This window comes from Neurospora crassa, linkage group VI (genome assembly GCF_000182925.2).
Source record: "Neurospora crassa OR74A linkage group VI, whole genome shotgun sequence".
NCBI lineage: Eukaryota > Fungi > Ascomycota > Sordariomycetes > Sordariales > Sordariaceae > Neurospora > Neurospora crassa.
In genome coordinates, this window is record NC_026506.1 from 856514 (window position 1) to 877026 (window position 20513).

The 20513-nt window shown below is 52.9% G+C and overlaps 4 protein-coding genes across 4 annotated transcripts; 2 read left to right on the plus strand and 2 right to left on the minus strand.

The window, feature by feature from the left end:
- Window positions 1–2850: 2850 nt before the first annotated feature.
- On the plus strand, window positions 2851–6053 carry NCU04798 (alpha-1,2-mannosidase subfamily). Its single transcript, XM_955331.2, has 2 exons — window positions 2851–4258; window positions 4311–6053. Exons 1-2 carry the CDS (start codon window positions 3015–3017, stop codon window positions 5941–5943), a joined length of 2877 nt encoding a protein of 958 aa, XP_960424.1. The 5' UTR covers window positions 2851–3014; the 3' UTR covers window positions 5944–6053.
- Window positions 6054–6372: 319 nt separating this feature from the next.
- On the minus strand, window positions 6373–10196 carry NCU04799 (polyadenylate-binding protein). Its single transcript, XM_955332.3, has 3 exons — window positions 9783–10196; window positions 7395–9549; window positions 6373–7336 (listed from the first exon to the last, which is right to left on the minus strand). The coding sequence occupies exons 2-3, from the start codon at window positions 9524–9526 to the stop codon at window positions 7174–7176; spliced, it is 2295 nt and encodes a 764-aa protein (XP_960425.1). The 5' UTR covers window positions 9527–9549; window positions 9783–10196; the 3' UTR covers window positions 6373–7173.
- Window positions 10197–12330: 2134 nt separating this feature from the next.
- On the plus strand, window positions 12331–16552 carry NCU04800 (E3 ubiquitin-protein ligase). The gene is made up of 4 exons (XM_955333.3): window positions 12331–13088; window positions 13170–13387; window positions 13467–13908; window positions 13957–16552. The coding sequence occupies exons 1-4, from the start codon at window positions 12604–12606 to the stop codon at window positions 16247–16249; spliced, it is 3438 nt and encodes a 1145-aa protein (XP_960426.3). The 5' UTR covers window positions 12331–12603; the 3' UTR covers window positions 16250–16552.
- A 444-nt stretch (window positions 16553–16996) lies between these two features.
- Window positions 16997–19566, minus strand: csy (chalcone synthase). The gene is made up of 3 exons (XM_955334.2): window positions 19339–19566; window positions 18683–19166; window positions 16997–18616 (listed from the first exon to the last, which is right to left on the minus strand). The coding sequence occupies exons 2-3, from the start codon at window positions 18811–18813 to the stop codon at window positions 17410–17412; spliced, it is 1338 nt and encodes a 445-aa protein (XP_960427.1). The 5' UTR covers window positions 18814–19166; window positions 19339–19566; the 3' UTR covers window positions 16997–17409.
- Window positions 19567–20513: the final 947 nt, after the last annotated feature.

Genomic DNA, 20513 nt, shown 5'->3' on the forward strand with positions numbered 1-20513 from the left:
CTCTCGAGATGCTACACTACATACAAAGCAACTTCAGTTGTCTGGAAGCTGTCGAGGCAACCTATGGCACAACCCCGGAACCCCGGGTTGCAGAATGGGGGAAAACGGGAGCTATGGGATGGGGCCCCTCATTCGGCCGTCGTCGGTTGAACAAGCGGTTATCGATAATCAGGGACGGGGAGAGCTACCTCTAGGTATGTCCACTCGCTGACTTGTGACATCAGCGACTGTTGGCTGGCCACCCTCCCCCCCCCCCTCGAGCAGTCTGTGGCTTCTTCTTTGCTTGTTTTGCTTTAGGTATTGTGGTTCTTGTGTACTCGTGGCAAAGCCGAATTAGCCGTCTGCTGATTGCCCACATTACTCTTCAATGACCTGTTGCGAGCTGATGTCTGAGGAGTTTGTGATAAGCCGCCGGCCGAAGGGGAACTTTCCCCAACTGTTTGTTTTTGCATATGATATGGATGAAGCCAAGATGACGAAGGGGGAGTGGAGGGGTTGCCTACCTAACGACCGGGGGCGATCCAGAAGCCGTCAGGGGCGGCATGACAGTTAGGCTGGGCGAGATCCGGGGGTGCGGGGCAACTCTGGCAAATGCAACTGAAGTCCCCCAAAGAAGATTTCCCGGGCCGACGGGACTTGCGCATGGCAATGCTTCCCATTTCTGTCGCCAAAGACCTTTTGGTGGTTGTTCTGTTCAATTTGCCAACCATCCGGCAATCGGCTCACGATGCTGAGGATTTGTCAACAAACCCGACAACACCGGCACCCAAATCTGGCAACAAGCCAACGAGAGACGGTCAAGAATCACCAAAGTCCAGAATCTCCATCATCTGACTCGGGGTTTGTACCACAATTACGAATCACTTGATGGCAAACAAAATGAACAACAACACCGCCGGTTGATTACGGAACAGAAACCATGTTGTGGCTTTTCCCTTCCCAAATTTCCCAGTCGTCCTCGTGACCAGCTCCCGGTCTGTGGAATGGAGATCTTTTCGAGCTCAGCTTGGACTTTGGAGACACTTCGGGCGGAGCTTTCCCGTGGTCCGGCAGGCACCTTGACGGCTTACCGGATTCCCTTATCGTACACAGAACCCTAACCCTTCTTGTCCAAGTGACGTCAGGGATGTCATTCAGGAGTCGTCCACCATGTTCACGACAACTCTTCGATACTATAAATAAACATCTCGAAGACTGAGAAGCGGCAACGCTGGTATACTCTCTGCCTTATATTACTAATATATCAAATCTTGCAGATGAAGCTTTCGGTCCCTCAACATCATGGATTTCGAGAGGCCCTTTCCCACGAGGACCTGTTCCATGACAACCGTTAAATCCCGATACGTACGAACCCAGGAATCCTCGGAGTAGACCAAACGGTCAAGGAAAAGTCTCACTTACCATTGCCTCGTACATACCGAAGCACTCTGAGATCTGATCGACGCAAGACTTCAACCCTAACCCATCCGTTGACGACAGAATCTGTTGGAGGCACTTGACAATCTCGGTATCATCATCCGAAGTCATGATCTATAGTACGGATTCTCCATACTCAATACGAACCATGTGGTCCGTCCAAAACATCATGTTCCCCGGCACAAAGAGCTGATAAATGCATAGCATCACCACTCGATCTGCTGGCACTCTATCATCCTCGTACCGTTCCGCACAGGGGTCCCTGCTCCAGCGTTCCCCAACGTTATAAGGGCAGTGGATGTAGACCGCTAATCAGTTTGATCGCGGTCATGATGAACTTGCGATATGCTGGGCCACAGATTTTGGGATGTAGAGCTGGCGGACACATCAGGTCGTGTCCAGGAGGGGATCATTTCACGGCAGTTATGGATGGCTGGGGTGGTACCGCGTGATATGATACAGCTGTCCACTCTATTCATTGTGAAGGTCTCCAAAAATAATGCGCCATGGTTGAAGTATTGACGTATTCACAGGCAAAACGCAGAAGGTGGAAAATATCTGAAGAATGTGACGAATTGTAAGTGGGCGGCAAGTGAGAGAAGGTAGAGGTACCACCTAGGTAAGCTATATGGATAAAACGAAAATGGGTAAAGAGGCGGTACCGTCTACATATTGGCCACGCTACGAACTACCTACCGAAAGAGTTCACGAAGGATGCCTATATTGGCCATATGAACATTCCGATATTAAGGGTTCTTGGTTCGATATCATTTTCTCGTGGGTCAGGCACCGGACCGACTCTGCCTTGAAGAATACCACCACGACAATGACGATTTTTCCAAAATGAAATCATCAGCGGTGAACATCAAGCAGAGGTTCTCTTAACTTCTCGATTGGGCAGGCCTGACGAAAGTTCCATGTACATTCCTCTTTCCCTTCGACTTTGGCATGTCTAGAGTCAGTTCGAAGGCCAGCGATGAGAACTTCCATCTTTGGACATCCAAAACTTGAAGGCATGGCCCTGTAACACCGACAAGCCTTAGCCATTTCAAGCCACTATCCTGCTTCCTTATTGGACAATAGCATACCTGTCAGTGGCTAATGCCCCTGTTCCCGATCGGACGCCGGCACGGTAAAGGTCTTAGTATCGTCTTGGCGACCAATTCCCACCTCAGCTTCTCCTCTTCCCCCCCATTCAACTTGACACTCCTGACAAGAACGCCACTTTATTCAATGTGCCCAAATTATCATTTTAGCACAATGTGGCCCATGTCCCGAAGAGGCTGATTGATAGTGGATCAGTTAGCAACCCCGGACTTAACTTCGACGCCATGGGTTGTCTTGTCTCTTCAGGGGTTCCGGACCCTGGTTATCCTCGTGTATGTTGATGTTTTGACTATGATCTTTGACTTTGATGTCTCGATATCCAAGCAAGGGAACAGATTATGTTTATGTCTGAAACGCTGCCAACCTAATGGCTGTCAATAACTAACAGGCCACATACATAGCATGCGAGAGCTTCAGACAACCACCATTTAGAAGAGAGATAGCCACGCGAAGCGTATCTCTCACCTCAACTACGGCTGAGGTCAGGAACCATGGCGATGAATAACGACTCACCGTACCGCCAAGCGGCAGCTAAACTACCCGTTTATCTTGCCAGTGTTCTACGAAAAAGAAGAGCTTTTCTCTTCGCCGTCTTATTCACCATCACCATCTTCTTCCTCTTCTCTCCTTTCTCACCCGACATCGCTGGTTCCTATGGCAAACACTCCAGCTCAAGCCCATCCTATGGGGCGGTCAAAAACCACAATGTCAATGACTTCCTGCGATTCATTGACCCCCTCATCGGCACTACCAACGGCGGCCACGTCTTCCCCGGTGCCACGCTGCCCTACGGCATGGCCAAAGCCGTGGCTGACACCGCCTCGCCCGCCGAGAACGCCGCCGGCTTCGTGTCCGACGACAACCCCATCACCGGCTTCTCGCACATGCACGACTCCGGCACGGGCGGCCAGCCCTCTCTGGGAAACTTCCCGCTCTTTGTGCATCCGGGCTGTGTAGACGACGACTACACCAAATGCGACTTCTCCCTTTCTGATCGACCGCTCAACCGCGTCCCTGATTCCGTCTATGCTTCACCAGGGTACTTCACCGTGAACATCACCAATGGCGTCAGGGCCGAGATGACGACTACCCACCACTCCGTTCTCTACCGCTTTTCCTTCCCCGGCACAGAGGCGGTGCCCTTCGCCAAGGGCGTGGCGCCTTATAGTCCACTTATCTTGGTAGACCTGGTCGACCTCATGAACAGTCGCTCCAGGGGTAACATCAAAGTTGACCCCGAAACTGGCCGGATCATGGGTGACGGGCGGTACGGCCCTTCTTTTGGATCGGGGCATTACCACGCTTATTTCTGCGCGGATTTCAAGGGTGCCAAGATCAGAAAGACAGGGACGTTCGAGTCGAATAAAGCTACGGACGAGAAACAGCTTCTTGAAGGCGTCGGGTGGGGGTCGGCGGGTGCTTGGATCCAGTTTGAGAAGCCTGACGAAGAGATGAAGGACTCGATTCTGGCGAGAGTGGGTGTGTCGTTTATGTCCGTGGATAAGGCGTGTGAGAATGCGGAGAGGGAGATGGAGGATTGGGACTTTGAGAGGGTTGAAAGGGATGCAAGAGAGGCGTGGAGGGAGAAGTTGGATGTGGTGAGGGTGGATGCGAATGGGACCAGTGAGGAGTTGCAGACTACTTTTTGGAGTGGACTGTATAGGACGTTGTTGAGTCCGCAAAATTATACGGGGGAAAACCCGTTGTGGAATTCGAGCGAGCCGTATTTTGACTCGTAAGTCTGGCAACCAGGAAAGGGGGAACAGAAAGATGCTAACGTTGCGTAGGTTCTACTGCATCTGGGATTCATTCAGAGCTCAACACCCCCTTCTAACAGTCATCGACCCAAAGGCACAAACCGAGATGATCAGGGCCTTGATTGACATCTACAGACACGAAGGCAAACTGCCTGACTGTCGCATGTCCTTTTGCAAAGGCTACACCCAAGGCGGTTCTAACGCGGACGTAGTCATCGCCGACGCCTTCGTCAAGGGTCTCACAGCCGACATCGACTGGAAGACAGCCTACGAAGCCGTCCTCTCCGACGCCGAAATCGAGCCCCGAAACTGGGGTCTCTCCGGCCGCGGCAACCTCGTCTCCTGGCACGATCGCGGCTACATTCCCCAGAACGACGTGGACACGAACGGCACCGGCCCAGCCTCGCGCTCCATCTCTCGTGGCGTCGAGTACGCCTACAACGACTTTTGCATCTCCCTCCTATCCCAGGGTCTATCCAAGTCCCCCTCTCTCCTCGGTGCTTCTTCTACGTCTTCAGAAGTCGCAGACTCCTCCTCTTACCGCCCCAACATCTCAACCCCCTGGACCTCCCTCACCGCCGACATCACCAAATACCACCACCGCGGCGCCAACTGGCGCAACTACTGGAACCCTTCCGCAAAGGACCTCTTCCGCGATGACCACACCACCCAATCCGAAGACACCCCCTACTTCTCCGGCCAAAACGTCTCCTCCTCCCAGGTACCAAAAGGCTACACCATCCAATCGCCCTTTGTCGGCTTCCTCCAACCACGCACACTTGCCGGCACCTTCCGGTACCACCCCGCGCGCACCTGCAGTCCCATCCAAAACCAGCACTCGTGCTACTACGACACGGCGCTGGACGTCTACGAAGGGTCACCGTGGCTCTACTCCTTTTTCGCGCCGCAGTCCATGTCGACGCTGATCCGACTCATGGGCGGGGCCGACACGTTCGTCAAGCGATTGGAATACTACCATTCAAGCGGCATCGCCTACATGGGCAACGAACAATCGTTCCTGACCGTGTTTCAGTTCCACTACGCCGGTCGTCCGGGCCTGAGTTCCAAGTGGCTGCGGAACTATATACCACAGATGTTCAACGCCAGCGTCAACGGCATCCCGGGAAACGACGATTGTGCCATGGGGGCCTTCACCACGTGGGGCATGGGACTGGGTGTTTTCCCCGTTGCGGGGCAGGACGTGTACTTGATTGTCCCGCCGTTTTTCAAAGAGGTCAAGGTGAGGGCCGGGATGGACCTTAAAGCATCATCGTCCTCTCCTTCTCCTTCTCGTGACTACTACCTCTACTCGGAGAAAAAAAAGGAAGCAAAATGGGCGGTGATCAGAACCGTCAATTTCGATGCTGAAATGCAAGGCAGGAACGGTGGGAAACCGGTTTATATCCAGTCTGCCAAGTTGAATGGGAAGAAATACACCAAGAATTGGATCACGCATGAGTTCTTTGAACAGGGCGGGTTGTTGGAGTTGGTGGTTGGACCGGAAGAAAGTTTGGGCAAGGATGGGTGGGGCACAAACCGAGAGGATTTGCCGCCTAGTTATTATGAGGATGAGAAATTCTGGGAGGAGTGGGAGAGGATGGATAGGGAGAGGACAGAGAGGTGGAAGGAGGAGGAAAAGGCGAAGGAAGAGGGGAATCGATGAGGTTGATGATGGGTATTAAGAAGTACTCTTTTCTTGAGGTGGGTAAATAGATCCTAATGAGATTTTAGCTGGGTAGTAGGTTACGAGCTGAACTCATCCTTGTTGCCTCAGTTGTTGTGATTTCTGTGACGAACGGATGCTATTTTAAACCATAACCATTTGAATTCGTCGATATGGAATGATGGCGTTCAAATTGGTGTACCTATATCTCGTTGGCGGCTCTGTTGGGATTACTTCGTATTGTCTTGCTTCTTCTTTGACACTCGTTGTTCGTTTCATCACTCCGAGGTCAGTGACGACAGCACATGAAGACTCAAAGCTGTCGATCAGTATAAAATATGGCCTGGAACAACATCCAAGCTCAAGGGATGGACTGTAACCGCAACCAGAAGCCACGTACCGCTTACCCAGCATCACAATCAAGAATTCACTGATATCAACTTGATAGCATCTATTGGCTTATCTCTACCCTCTAGCTGAGCAATTTTCGATCCTCCTTCTGCCATTCATCCGGGATTCAACCCCATAAGAAGTCCCATTACCCCCATTTCTCATGGGCAATCTGGACAATGAAGATGCTGGTCTATATCCCTTTCCTTCCCACTCTTGTTACATGACCGGGTTCTAAAACATTCGCTCTGTTACTGTCTCGAGAGCGAAAAGAATGTGTTCCCTAAGATGCCCGAGCTTAACCTCCCCTTCTGTGAAAACGCGGCTGAAGAAACCCGACATTCCGGACCAATTGCAGATAATCACTTTTGGCCAGTTTTCCCTCCCTAACCGTAAACGCCAAATCGTTGATAAAACATAAGGAACATAATCATACCCCTTCAGATGGCCAACCCTGTATGATGCGACACCACGCTCCATCACAAGGAGAGAAAGAAAAGGCAAGCCTGTCAATACATGAGGATGACTTTGAATCAATATCATATCGAGATACTGCTTGTAAAAGTCGTCATGCACACAAGGAACAAACTGCACCCCACCTGCTGGAGATACTTTTTAAAATCCATCCACTGCCAATTCGGCCATCGCACCGTGATGGGGTTGCATGGGATCGGGAGAGATTAAATCATAATTGTCGTCAAGCGAAGTGTGGTATCAAATAAACTTTTCCGGACCCCCCGTTGCGAGATCGACCCTAGAGAGTTGAATGGAGAACATGAAGAAACATCTGAGAAACACCTATGCCGGTGCGTGGGAAATCATCCATCGCTCAGGGCACATTTAAGCCTTCTGCTCCTCCGGCTTCTGCTCCTCAGCCTTGGGCTGCTCGCCGTTGGCCTCAGCGGGCTGCTGGGTGGGCTGCTGGCCCTGAGTCTTGAGGTACTCGTCATACACGGCAAGAGCCTCCTGGACCTTGACGTTAAGAGCGTTGTCATCCTCGAACCTACAGAGAGACAGGTTAGCGATATGTAGAAGAGTCAGGAATAGACATGTAGACTTACAGGTTGATCAGCTCAGCGTTGTCCATCTCGAGGAGCATGCCGGTGATCTTGCCAGCAAGAGCGGGCTGGATGGCCTGGATCTTGGGGAAGAGGTTCTCGCCAATGATCTGCTTCTGGGCCTGAGGATCCTGAGTGGTAGCGAGCTGAGCCTGGAGGAAAGAGCCAGCGCTGAGGTCGGCAGGAGCGCCAGGAATGGGGGAGGCACCACGGCCGGCAGCCATAAAGTTAGCGTTGCCGCGAGGAGTGCCGCGACCGCCACCGTTCTGGGGACGACCGGCAGGGGGGTAGCCGGGAACGGCAGGGCCGCCCTGGAGACCCTGGGGAATACCGGCGGGGATGCCCTGAGGACCCCGGCCAGCGGGACCGCCACGGCCACCACCAAGAGCACCAACCTGGCCCATAGCAGCCATGTACTGAGGGGTGTTAGGAGGGAAAGCACCAGGGCCGAACTGGTTGATGGGGTAACCCATAGGGGGCATCTGCTGGGGAGGGACGCCACCGCGGCCACCCTGCTGGTAGGGGTACTGGCCAGGGCGACCACCCTGAACGCCGGGGACGATACCACCCTGGGGGAAGGGGACGCCACGACCGCCGGGGGCGGGCATGAAACCAGGCTGCTGACCAGCGTAGTAGACAGGAGCCTGCATGTACTGCTGGGGCATACCAGCCTGGGCAGCGGCCTGCTGCATGCGGAGCTGGTTGCGAGCCTGGATGCTGGCCTCAAGCTGGCTCTTGCGGACATCCTTGCGCTGGGCAAGAGCGACGTAGAGGGGCTTGCCATCGACCATGCGCTGGTTCATCTCAGTGACGGCCTTGGTGGCATCATCGGGGTTGCTAAAGCAAACGAAGCCGAAGCCCTTGCTCTTGCCGAGCTTGCGGTCACCCTTCTTCTCAGTCTTCTTCTCAGAGCCCTCATTCTGCTCCTCCTCCTTGGTCTCACCCTCCTTCTTGTTCTCCTTGTCCTTCTCATCCTTCTCCTCGGAGCCCTCGATCAGAGAATCGCGCATGACCTTGGCGGAGGTGATGGGGCCATACTCAGAGAACATGGCACGGAGCTTGTCGTCATCGACATCATCGCCGAGGTTCTTGATGTACAGGTTGACACCCTGGTACTTGTTGGCCTTCTCGAGGCGGGCAGCCTCGTAGGACTTGCGGAGCTCCTCCTCGCGCTCGTGCTTCTTCTGGGCACGGCCGACGTAGAGGTCCTGGCCACGGAAGTCCTTGCCGTTGAGCTCATCAACAGCCTGGGCAGCAGCCTCGTGGGTGGTGAAGTTGACGAAACCGAAGCCACGGGACTTGCCCTCCTGGTCACGGGCAAGGGAGGAAGAAGTGACCTCACCGAACTTGGCGAAGAGCTCACGGAACTCCTCGTCGGTGACCTCGTTGTTAATGTTCTTGACATAAACGTTGGTGAAGTTGGCCTTCATCTCCTCGAACTTGCTCTGGCGGTCCTTCTTGGGAATGTGGTGGCCAACGTAGACCTTCTTCTCGTTCAAAAGCATGCCGTTGACGTGCTTGATGGCCTGGGAGGCAGCCTCATCGGTCTCGTAGTGGACGAAACCGTAGCCCTTGGAGTTACCGTGCTCATCCTGGGCAACCTTGCAGGAAAGGATGTTGCCGAAAGCAGCAAAGGTGTCGTGAAGAGCCTTGTTATCAATGGCAGCGTCGAGGTTCTTGATGAAGATGTTGCCGGCACCGGTCTTGCGGAGGGCGGGGTCACGCTGGGACCACATGATGCGGCAAGGGCGGCCCTTGATCAGGGTGTAGTTGAGCTCCTCAAGAGCCTTCTCGCCGTCAGCGGTGGTGTTGTAGTTGACGTAGGCATAGCCGAGGGAGCGACGGGTGACAGCATCGCGGCAGACACGAATGGAGGCGACAGAGCCGATCTGGGAGAAGAGCTCGAAGAGCATGGCCTCGGTGACGGAGGGGTCAAGCTCGCCGACATAGAGAGAGGCGGAAGCCTGGGGGTGAGGGGCAGCAGTGGGGGTAGGAGCAGCCTCAGCACCCTCGGCCTGGGCCTCGGGGACAGCGCTGGTGTCGATGGGGGCCGGGGCAGCGGCCTTGTTGTCGAGGCTGGTGTTGCCGAGGTCAGCGGCGAGCTGGTCGACAGCGGCGGTAGAAGTGGCAGCCATTTTTGCTGGTTAAACTGTAGATTCTGTATGATGGATGGAACTGTCAGCGTCCGTATCCTTTTGTGTGTGTCTGTGTCTCTGATCAAGGCGCCGAGGGGTAACCGATGTGTCGACCGACGACGACAGCGGAAAGGAGGAGGAGAGGACAAGTCTCAATTGACGTGACGTTGGGCGGGCGGCACTGGCGGCGGCCACGGCGACGACGACAACGACGATGGCAAGGCAGGAGGAATTGATAGTGCGACGAGCAACGTACCCGAGATCTAGAGTTGTGTGGAGCAAGTAAAACCGGCGCGGAGAACGGGCGACGGTATTGACAAAGAGGGAGGATGAACTCGACTGGTCAAGGACGAGATTCGGGAGAGGGAGAGGAAGACTGGTGGACTTGGAGACTTGGGTAAATGTCTTCCAAAAAAGGTGGGTGGATTTGGTGGGTTTTATGGGGTTTTGTATGGATGGGGGGGATTTCTCTTTTTTCGGCGATTTTCAAATTTTTTTGGTGAGGTTTTGTTTGTCACAGACAAGAAGTAGATAGAACAGAGACCGAGAGGGTAAATGTTCGTACTTATCTGACTTCTTTCTGGCTTCGGTTTGGAGGAGTTTCCTGAGGATAAAGGGCGTGAGGTCCGCTGAAGAAAGAAGAGGAGGAGAAAGAGGGCAAGAAGCAACGACGCCCGGATGGCTCACGTCTTAATGCGGAGGTCAGATTTTTTTTCTTTCCCGCCCACGCATCTTGTGGTTGCGCACTGTGCCGCGCCCCTCGTAGCCGGTGAAGTGCGGCTAGGGCGGTCAGGGCATGCGGGTATCGGGGTGGCATGGGCTGCAAAACCTTGATTTATCGATAGGACCCGCCAGGAATTCTCGCATAAAGGCATCCATCCACCTGTGCAGACTGCAGACCAGACCGGAGATCCAGCGAAACGTGCGACTTCCAACTTTGCCTGGCACTTCCACTTGCTCCCGGGCCACCACCTGAGATCAAGCATACTTACGGTACTGTGGTCGACCATGGCTGACGACGACTCATGCCAACAACAGGCAGACATGGGCACTTATTCATGAACCCTGGAGGGTTGTTATGAAACCCTGCGTTTCAGCCGTACCTATTTGGTATAAACCGGCGAGATTCACTTGTATTGAATCACGGGACATTCCATCTCAGTTGGCGGTTGGAGTTGAAGATGCAATAGGTTACAGCGGTGTGCCGGATTTTGGCACTGGGTCGCTGGCATCTGTCCCATCACCATGGAACAATGCTAACGACCGCCTTACCTTTCTGGAAGTCCGCTAGCAAACGGCATTGCTGCTGCATTCGTGCCACGGGCATATTTCACACCAGACAAAAATAGAGAAGTAAAACGGATGTCCTGAGTATCAGCATTCGCAGTCCATTTCACCTGCAAAAAAGACATTGTTGGCAAAGCCGCGCACGGAACCTTGGATGGGGCAACTTGGCCGGATGACCTGCCAGGATGTTGCAGTCATATACTGGTTAGCCAGCGGCAAAAACCAAAGTCTGGAACAGGGCATCTTGGGTACTCGAACAGTTCGAGCGTAATGACACATCCTAACATTTCGACGAAAAGGTTTTGGTCCTGATGGCGGCTGCTGTCTGTTGAGGTTGGTCCCATTGTGGTGATTGGTCCCTGTGCCGGGTCAAGTCTAACATGGAAAAGAACAAGATGTCAAGATCGGCTTGATACAAATACCCGAACCAGTCCCACCCGAGTTGCTGCTGGGTTCATCTGGAAAAGGAAGGAACTCGTATGAAGATATTCATATATCAAGACTACCTCCACCACCGTTAGCGCAGCAATTGGCACGGCGGACACCACAATCACTCAATCAAGAAGTCAAGTGAAGTGGAAGGAACCAAGGCGGGAGCAGGCATCTGACGGACGACGCTGCTTGGCTGTGTCCCAGACTAGCCTTGCCAGCCCAGGGCTTGTTTGACCTCTGGCCTTCGTGTTTGTGAGTAGGCCGGGGCGGGCATGGGCCATAGAACCCGTATTCATCGTCATTGAATTGGACATCAAAAAGGCACCATCCTGTTGTAGTTGATGGACGACAACAACCATTCAGGATTCTCTTCAGGTATAGAATCCTTACATAACTCTTCATTCGCCCGGACGAGCAATGTGCTCGAGATACCACCAGTCTTGTTACCTAGAGGTACCTCTATGTACCATGCTTCACATGTTTCAATGGATGTCATCGATGCCCAGCCTGCCTGCCCCGGGCGATAAGATAACACAGACAAAGGAAAGAGGGGTCATCTCCCAAGGCACCTCGCTGTACCTGGATTCCTGCTGAGGTACCTACCTCGACACTCAATCATGAGATCTACCACCAGAAACCTTTTGATGCTCAGCGCCGACGTTAACGTTCCGAAGCTCGTCGTAGGATTCAATCCGCGCTGGTGTTGTAGCAAGCCTCTACTCTAGGTCCCAAACAATGTGTCGCTAGCGCTGAGATACATGTCACTTCAGTTGGTTGATCGAGCTTATCAAGACATCGATTCGGGTTGGTGGCAGCGACTGAACTTTCTGGAACAGCTACCTCTACTGGTGCCTACCATTGTCTGGATTAGTGATGATTTGTTAGTGCAGTACCTAGACAGGTGCAAGTGCCGTAGCACTCCGCTAGCTATTTAGGTACCATAACAGTGGGCACACACCTGAAAGGTACGCAAAAACAGCGGGGATGTTGCTTCCAACCCAACAACGGCCAGGTAGCCGGCCATCGTCTCGTCATCACTGCCATCACTGCCGTGCCATCTCCATGAGCAACCTCCTGCAGTCCAACACGGGGACATCAACCACACCGTTCACGACGACCAACTGCAAGACAACACCTCCAGCGCGGAGATCCCGGCTCGTACGACCTCCTAGTTCAAGTCCGAATATCTACACCGCATCAGAACACTTTCAAAAATATATAATATTCATTCGATATAATATCAACCTGCGCAATTCCACGCCTAAGCTTCCCTCCTCTCGCCACTCGTCCGCCCTCCGATCTTCCGTGTTAGTGTTGGGGAATCTCGAATATCAAACCAAACACTCGAGTCACTAGCCATGTTTCCCACCTTTACTGGTAGCTCTAGGAAAGGTCGAAATGTCAACCTCAGCGGTCAACGGACAAGCAACCCCTTCACCAGCACCTCATGGGGCGCCGGTTCAGCGACGGGAGCTTCCAAAACAGTAGCGCATGCCCAAGCAGAACGTCAGCAAAGGCAACAGGAACGAGACCGGCTCAGAGCGGCGCAACGAATACAACGAACATGGAGGGGACATCGTGTGCGACGAACCCTACGAGATGAACAACGCCAGGCTATCGACCGTCTGTACGAAGCGCAACCCGTTGATGCTGGGCAGAGGTCAGCGCAGGCATTACCTCTGGTGTTTGCCGCCTTCCAAGCTTTCAACGTACAAGACCGTCACAGGCTAGCTTTGGTTACCGAAGATCTTCTCCAGACAGACTTCTCTGCCTTTAGCTTGGTATTCTTGGGGTGGGACAAACTGGGCAAACTAAGGCGGATTTTACTTGCTGCTCTGACAAGGTGAGCAGTTCATGATTTTGGATCCCGAGTCATTATTCCACAACTGTCCAGCATGCTAATGTAGAGATGGCTTCTCGATAGGTGTGATCTCGGAAACGAGCAGACTCAGGTGGCTCTTTTCCTACGGGCCCTTGATGCGATCAGGACCAAGACGTCGGACTTCGAGACGTTTGGACAAGTTCTGGGAGAGTGGTACAAGGTACTCGGAAGGTTATGCCAGGAGACTGGTTTGCCCTCTTCTGTCCAAGAGCTCATTTGCAGTCTGGTGGTTGCACCGCTTGATGTACCCCACGATTTAGGTGTGTACCATTTGTTGGGATTCTCCCCATCGTACAAGAAAGCTTCTTTGACTAACTGTGGCCGTCCGTTTTTATGTAGACTTCAAACATACAGCCTACCAAAACTTGGTTGTTTCTTTTCTGACACAGCCCGGCCCGGCGCGATGCTCGGACCTGATTACGAGACTAGCCGCCAACATAGACCTAGATCGGCTGTCAAATTATATCATTGACCTCTCGCATAAGCTTTCAAAGCATGACCCGAACGCTGTCCTCTGGCTTATCGCACACTACATTGCGATCAATGGGGCGAAGGAACAACGAAGCTCAAGGCTTCTTTTCATCAAGACCCTAGAATCACTCTTCCCTCTGTGCTCAGCCCAGATAAGGGCGGGTTTTGCCGTTGCTCGACCAAAGGACACGGGTTACTTTGCGGAAGCCGAGCAAGATGGATCCGACGTTCTGCATCCCTTTGTGCGACAACAGCTTCAGTCGCTAGTTGATAAAGGAGCCATCCAAGACCTTCTAAGCGCTTTTACCGCGTAAGTGTTCCTTCGCCTGCTGCTCATTTCAAGCGCTAACAACCTTAGAACTACCGGGGAAACCTCTACTTCGGCGGATGACGACGCCAGTTACCTCGCTGGTTTCATCCTGACTTTGATCAACTGCTTTCCTGCTTTTAGCGAGGACATTCGCATGTTCCTCTATGTGGCTGACATCTCCACTGCCCAAGGCCGTATTCCAACGGCCAAGTACTTCTGGAGTGCTACACAAAAGACGTCCGTGTTCTCAGAGATTGCGTCCAGCCAGGACTCCACGCTAGACTTTCTTCGACGCAAACCGTCATCACCAGCTGCCGAGGCGGTGTGGCATCGAGAATGGAAAACTGTTCTTCTGTTCCTTGAATCGTACATCTTCGTTTTGCGGCTCATGGACGACGATGATTTCTTCAGCACTTTAAACCCCCATCCTAACTTCGGCGGCCCTTCCTCTCGACTACGTCTGGCGGGAATGTCGCTGAGCGAACTGAAGCGCTTGACACAATTTCTCAAGCACCTCAGTTTCACAATGTACTACAATGCTAAGGAGCTACTGACAAACAGCCCTTGGGCCGAGACGCCCAACTCGAATCGCCCTAGAGGCGATGGCGGTCAAGCTTCCAAAAATGATAGCTTCCTTCCTCCTGCCGGAGTTGATTTCACTACGCTCAGAGACTTAGCAACGACAGCCATGAAGATGCTTTACGAACGGGACTCGAGACGACCATTTTTGCCCGAAGGCCACTGGCTGATGACATCCAAGTTCGACATGGAAGGGTTCCTTGCGGCTGTGGTTCTTGAAGAGCAGAGACAACACGAGCTGAGCAATACCGAAGATGGTGCCGACAGCTCCGAGGATGATCAACAGGAATGGTCTCACTACGCACATCTTGAGAGGCTCAGGCAGAAGAATAGGAAGGCCGCCCGCAACCACTTATTGTCTGCAATCACCCCGAAGCTTGAGATTCTGCGCAATATGCCTTTTGCTATCCCATTTGAGACGCGCGTTCAAATCTTCCGACAGTTCATCCAACTGGATAAGCAGCGCAGACGTGGAGGAGATGGCGATCCAGACATGTGGAGAGCTCATATGCTACGCAATGGCTTTGGTGCCCAGCACCCCCTGGGTAAACACACGGCTCGGATCCGAAGAGGTCGAGTTTTTGAGGATGCCATGAAACAGCTTTGGGAGTTGGGCGAAGGACTCAAAGAGCCGATCCAGGTTACGTTTGAGGACGAATTTGGAATGCAGGAGGCGGGTATCGATGGCGGCGGCGTCACCAAAGAGTTCCTTGACAGCGTAACTACAGAGGCATTTACCCACACCGAACTCTTTGTCACGAACAGCAAGAACGCATACTACCCAAATCCCACCCTTATCGATCGGATCAGGAACATGCGGGTAGGAGAACCGGAAGAAACACAGCGTGCTGTAGAACAGGTGCTCAAAATGTACGAATTCCTGGGGCGAATTATCGGCAAATGCATGTACGAGGGGATCCTGATCGACATCGTCTTCGCCGGCTTCTTCCTCCTCAAATGGGCCACCGCCAACGACACCCCAGGCGGCGGTAGCAACCCCCTAGCATCATCCTCCTCCACCACCGCCGGCTACCGCGCCAACATCAACGACCTGCGCGAACTCGACGAGGAGCTCTACCAAGGCATGCTAAGCCTCAAAAACTACACGGGCGACGTGCAAACCGACCTAGCTCTCGACTTCACCATTACCGACCCCATCAACTCACCCGGCGAACCCACCCGCACCATCATCCGCCCGCTAATCCCCCACGGCGACTCGACGCCCGTCACCAACGAGAACCGCCCCCTCTACATCTCCTACGTTGCCCGCCACCGCCTCGTCCGCCAACCCTACCCGCAAACGCGCGCTTTCCTGCGCGGTTTAGGCTCCGTCATCGACCCCAGCTGGCTCTCCATGTTCAACCAACTCGAGCTCCAACGCCTCGTCGGCGGCGACAGCTCCGAAATCGACGTTGAAGATCTCCGTCGCAACACGCACTACAACGGGGTGTACCAGATCGGTCTTGATGGGGAGGAGCACCCCACCATTCAGATCTTTTGGGAGGTGATGCATGAGCTGAAGGACGAGGAGAGGAGGGAGGTCCTGAAATATGTGACGTCAACGCCGAGAGCGCCGCTGTTGGGGTTTGGTCAGTTGAGGCCCTATTTCACGATCAGGGATGCCGGGCAGGATGAGGACCGGTTGCCGAGTGCGAGTACGTGTGTGAATTTGCTCAAGCTGCCGCAGTATCGGAGTAAGGGGAGACTGAAGGAGAAACTGCTGTATGCGGTGAAGAGTGGGGCTGGGTTTAATTTGAGTTAAGGAGGCCAAATCATTTAGGGCTGCGGTTATGGGGTTGAATAGTACAGAAGAGCGTGAGGATCTGCGGTTGACAAGATGGGATTGAATGGGATGGGATGTTGTTAGGTTTGGCGTTCAGACGGTTTTCTTGTCTCAAGTCTTGTTTGAGACTAAAAGCATTAAAGCAGCTGATAATTCATTCATTCACTTGAAGCCAAATTGACTGATTGCTACTTCCTACTTGATTAAGTGTATATTCGATCATCTTTCTCCATCGTTGTAGTTAAAGCCCAAAGCAATGATTAACATCTACTTCACGCACATACATAACTGGGTAGTACAGAGGGACGACAGACAGGCACATCATCAAGCTGTGCCGCATATAGCCTGTGTACTTACTCTATCGCGACAGAGACAATCGTCCTGTTAGTTCCCTGCGCTGCGCATGCTCAGACAAACAAACAATTGACAACCCAACCACCACAACGTCCATTTAAAACCTTCGCGACCGAAAGGAGGGGGCAAGTAAAGTGGTGTACATAGTAGTGACAAATCATGTGTATGGCTCTACATTACATACTTATCTACCCAGGATGCGTATATATATATATATATAAATATCCGAGAGGACTCGAAGTCCGAGCCATGGGCCGGCCACATTGATCACCATGACCCCATCTCATATATTTATTGGAAAGTAAGTCAGCTCTCATTTGTTGGGTCACCACCACCACCACCACCACCACCACCACACTCCCCAATTGGGTTATAACATTTCGTCGCACGTCTGACATAACCACCGACACCACGATTCAGTTTTTGGAAATCCTTTCTTGAACTCCCCTTTTTCTTCTTCTTTTCCTTCTTACATTTTTCTTTTGGTTGGTAAAAAAAAATCAAAAAAAAATCGAAATACAAGAATAAGACAAAGAAGGTTGGATGAGAAAAATGGTTTTTCTACGAATAAAAAAAAGTGAAAGGGCTAGCCCGACCGACCGACCGACCGACCGATTGACCGACCATAACCTCTTTAATACCATCAAGGTATCGAAGAAGAAGAAGAAAGAACTACATCAAGACTCCTTGGTAAACACCCGCCTGCTTACTGACATAGCCTAAGCTTGCTACAAACGAAAACCGTTCACATCCCCCGCCCTCCTTTTTCGTGTGATCCATCCATCTCAATCCAGTTCAACATTGTCCAACGCCTCATTAATAAACTTCTCCTCCTTCTCGCCCCCTTCTATCGACTCCCCATCGTCACTCCCCGCACTCGACCCCGGCCCCGGCCCCTCGCTATCATCCGTCTCCGGCGGTGTGTCCAAACCCGTCGTCGTCCTTGCTGGCGCGTTCATTCTCCGCTTCAACATACACATCTCGACGTTGATCCCCGGTCCGAACGCGCAACCGACGACATACTCCTTTACTTTGCCGCCGGGCGCCAGTGCATCCATGTCCTTTTCCCTGAGCCGGTTGAGAACGCTGAAGATGGTTGCGGAGCTCGAGTTGCCGTGGTTGATGTACCTGTCGTAGGAGGCGCGCATGTGCTCTGGTGTCAAACCCATGGCGCTTTCGGCGCCGGACAGGATGGTGGCGCCGCCGGGGTGCATTGCCCAGTCGAAATCGGCAGGTTTCTGGTACGACGAAGGGAGTTGGTCTTGGAGAGAGGATAGGAGGTCGGCGTAGGTTGGTTGGAGGGAGGCTTTGGCTAGTACTGGGACTCGGGGCGACAAGACGACTTTCCACCCCATTGGGTCGACGTCGAAGCCGAGGTCGTGTTCGGAGTCCGGGATCACGCGGTTTTCCCAACCCAAGAGGTCGTAGATCGCGGGCTTGCCCGGTGCCTCGCCGATGCCGTTGGACAGGATCACGGCGCTAGCGCAGTCGCTGAACAAGGCGATGCCAATGCGCGTTTCTTGCAAAGCGTCGATGCTTTCTAGCTCGCTGCGGACCATGGTCGTGGAGACTTCGAGCGCGAGGACCAGAATCCGGGCTGGCTTGCCGCGCGCTGTGTGGCCCAGACAGAGATTCGCCGCTGTGCGAAGGGCGGCGAGACCACCACTGCAGCCGATGCCGTGGAGGAGGACCTTCTCCAGGCGGTCACTGAGACCGAGCTCTTTTGCGACGTAATGGTCGTAGCCCGGGTTGGCCGAGTCGGTGCATGTCGTCGAGACCATGTGTGTGATCTGAGCCGGTACTAGCCGCGCTTCGGCCATAGCCTTTCGCGAGGCTTCTACAGCAAGAGGGACACCATCGGACATGAAGACCTCATGAAGTTCTTTGACGGTAGGTGGGTTGGGCTTGTTCACGAGCGGGTGGTCAGGGTTTCCTATCGAGGAGCGCTGATCAATGCCCGTGTATCGGTTGATGGCGAGGACCTTCTTCATGCTGTTGCAGAGCGAAATCAGTAGCTATTTGACAAGCACGAAGCACGAAAAGACCAAGATAGCTTACGCTGGGGACTCTGGGTGGTATCTCTTGCTGAGAATGTCGATAGCGTCTGGACCAAGGCTGTATGGAGGATACTGGACTCCCAAGCCCGTGATGGAGAGCCCCAGCTCCCCGGCAACAGTTGAAGCAGCCATTGTTGGTGATTTGGATGAATTGTTGGAGAGAAAGAGCCGTGGTTGTCCAATAGGTGTCTTCTCTAGTATTGGGAATCAACTAATTTTGTGATTTAGTTTCTTGGGGTCTTCTCTTTGTTGTTGTAGGTTGGTGGCCAGGAACTGGGCGCAAGACTGTTTATCTATGTGACGGCGGGGTAGAAGCGAGAGTTACAGTTGAAATATTCCCTGGCAATGACACACAGTGTTGTATCGCAACTGCACCAATGTATCTCTAGTTCTCTCGGGGACAAACGAAGCTCACACGAGTTGAATTACCGGTCAATTGGGTATGGGATTTTGAGCAAGGTCTCTCTCAATGCAGTGTGATGAACCTAGTAGACATCGATGGGAATTGTCAGTTTTATGTGGTCCAACAGCAAAAGCAAGATCGATTGTGTGACCACAGCCCCCGATTTGTCTCGATTGCCATAACAGGATAGCTTGAAGCTCCTCCGTATCCTTGCCTCGGATCCTGGTCCACTGCCGTGGTTCGCGATTGTTTACCTCATTGCCTGGGGAAGCGCTTTGTCTGGACTCTGCGATGGAAAATCGGGTGGGGTTGCTATTCAGTTCTCAAACGCCGCGCCGGATGGAGCTCCGTCAATCACAGGGCAGCGAATGTGCTTCGTTCCCTGTATCAAGGCGATTGCAACTGTACCTGCAGATCTCCGCCCGCACAGTGATCTCGCGATGGTCAACACCGCGGATGGGGGGCTGGCCGGGAGGTTGAGGAGGGAGAAGTGATAGGTAGTTCGTTAGGAATAAAAAGTCAAGCACGTGTCAAGTTGAACGCGAGGGGCAAAGCCTTCAACAGGAGCAATGGATGAACTACCTGGGGCTGTTAGTGGTGCACAATTATGTTGATCTCATCCAAAGCTGTCCAAAATGGAACTGGAAGGCAGGATACTGTAGAGCCCCGCACTTTCCAGATGCCCGCTCATGGAGATTCCTTTTGTTCAACAACGAATTGATCTTCTTCTTAATTTGAGAGATGCCCATCATGTTCAAGAACCTGTGCTCCAGACTGTTCCATGAGGTCGCATTTCAAGGATTTCTGAGCAAGACCATGGTGTTTCATGGGGTAGAACATGTCTTGCTCCGTGCGGACAACACGTTTGAGAGTCAAGATTGAAGAAGGTTGATAACGTGCGGATAAAACGACGCTATTCCCAATTTAATCTGATCCCGGCCGCGAGACGTCATGACTTTGGTTCTCCGGATCTTCTGACCTGCAAAACATCGACTGGGGTGAATATTGAGTGGTTCATGCTCTTGGTATGTACTAGCTTCCTCTTGCAAGATGCTAGGTTCAGTCTGTATCACAAATCTCAGAGGGTGATCGGGCATTCCGTGCAGGATCCTTATCAATGTTGCGGCAGGATGTCCATGCATGTGTCGAATGACAAGGGACCGTGGTAAGCTGGAGGTCGAACGATGCATCGTATGGGATTCTTGGGAGGCGTTGATGGTGCAAAGATTGGAGCTCCGTAGAAAAATAAATTCCGCCTCATACTTTGAGACAATGCTTCATGCTCCGAGGGGAGCAGGACATCAACATGCCAGGTAACAAACGCCATCCGATTATGGTAGGGCACACTGCAGACTGCGCAGGCACAAGAACGGATGAACAACCATCCCATCCGGGTGCATGCGGGGAATTTGGAGCGGCCCACGGCCCC

What these genes read in the sequence shown, in the direction of transcription:
- NCU04800 (XM_955333.3), top strand. Translation starts at nt 12,604, where the DNA reads ATGTTTCCCACCTTTACTGGTAGCTCTAGGAAAGGTCGAAATGTCAAC. An exon ending in TGATGTACCCCACGATTTAG is followed by an intron (nt 13,388 to 13,466) that starts GTGTGTACCATT and finishes GTTTTTATGTAG; the next exon opens with ACTTCAAACATACAGCCTAC. An exon ending in CTTCTAAGCGCTTTTACCGC is followed by an intron (nt 13,909 to 13,956) that starts GTAAGTGTTCCT and finishes TAACAACCTTAG; the next exon opens with AACTACCGGGGAAACCTCTA.
- NCU04798 (XM_955331.2), top strand. Translation starts at nt 3,015, where the DNA reads ATGGCGATGAATAACGACTCACCGTACCGCCAAGCGGCAGCTAAACTA. An exon ending in AGCGAGCCGTATTTTGACTC is followed by an intron (nt 4,259 to 4,310) that starts GTAAGTCTGGCA and finishes AACGTTGCGTAG; the next exon opens with GTTCTACTGCATCTGGGATT.
- csy (XM_955334.2), bottom strand. Translation starts at nt 18,813, where the DNA reads ATGGCTGCTTCAACTGTTGCCGGGGAGCTGGGGCTCTCCATCACGGGC. An exon ending in TACCACCCAGAGTCCCCAGC is followed by an intron (nt 18,617 to 18,682) that starts GTAAGCTATCTT and finishes GCTCTGCAACAG; the next exon opens with CATGAAGAAGGTCCTCGCCA.
- NCU04799 (XM_955332.3), bottom strand. Translation starts at nt 9,526, where the DNA reads ATGGCTGCCACTTCTACCGCCGCTGTCGACCAGCTCGCCGCTGACCTC. An exon ending in AACGCTGAGCTGATCAACCT is followed by an intron (nt 7,337 to 7,394) that starts GTAAGTCTACAT and finishes GTCTCTCTGTAG; the next exon opens with GTTCGAGGATGACAACGCTC.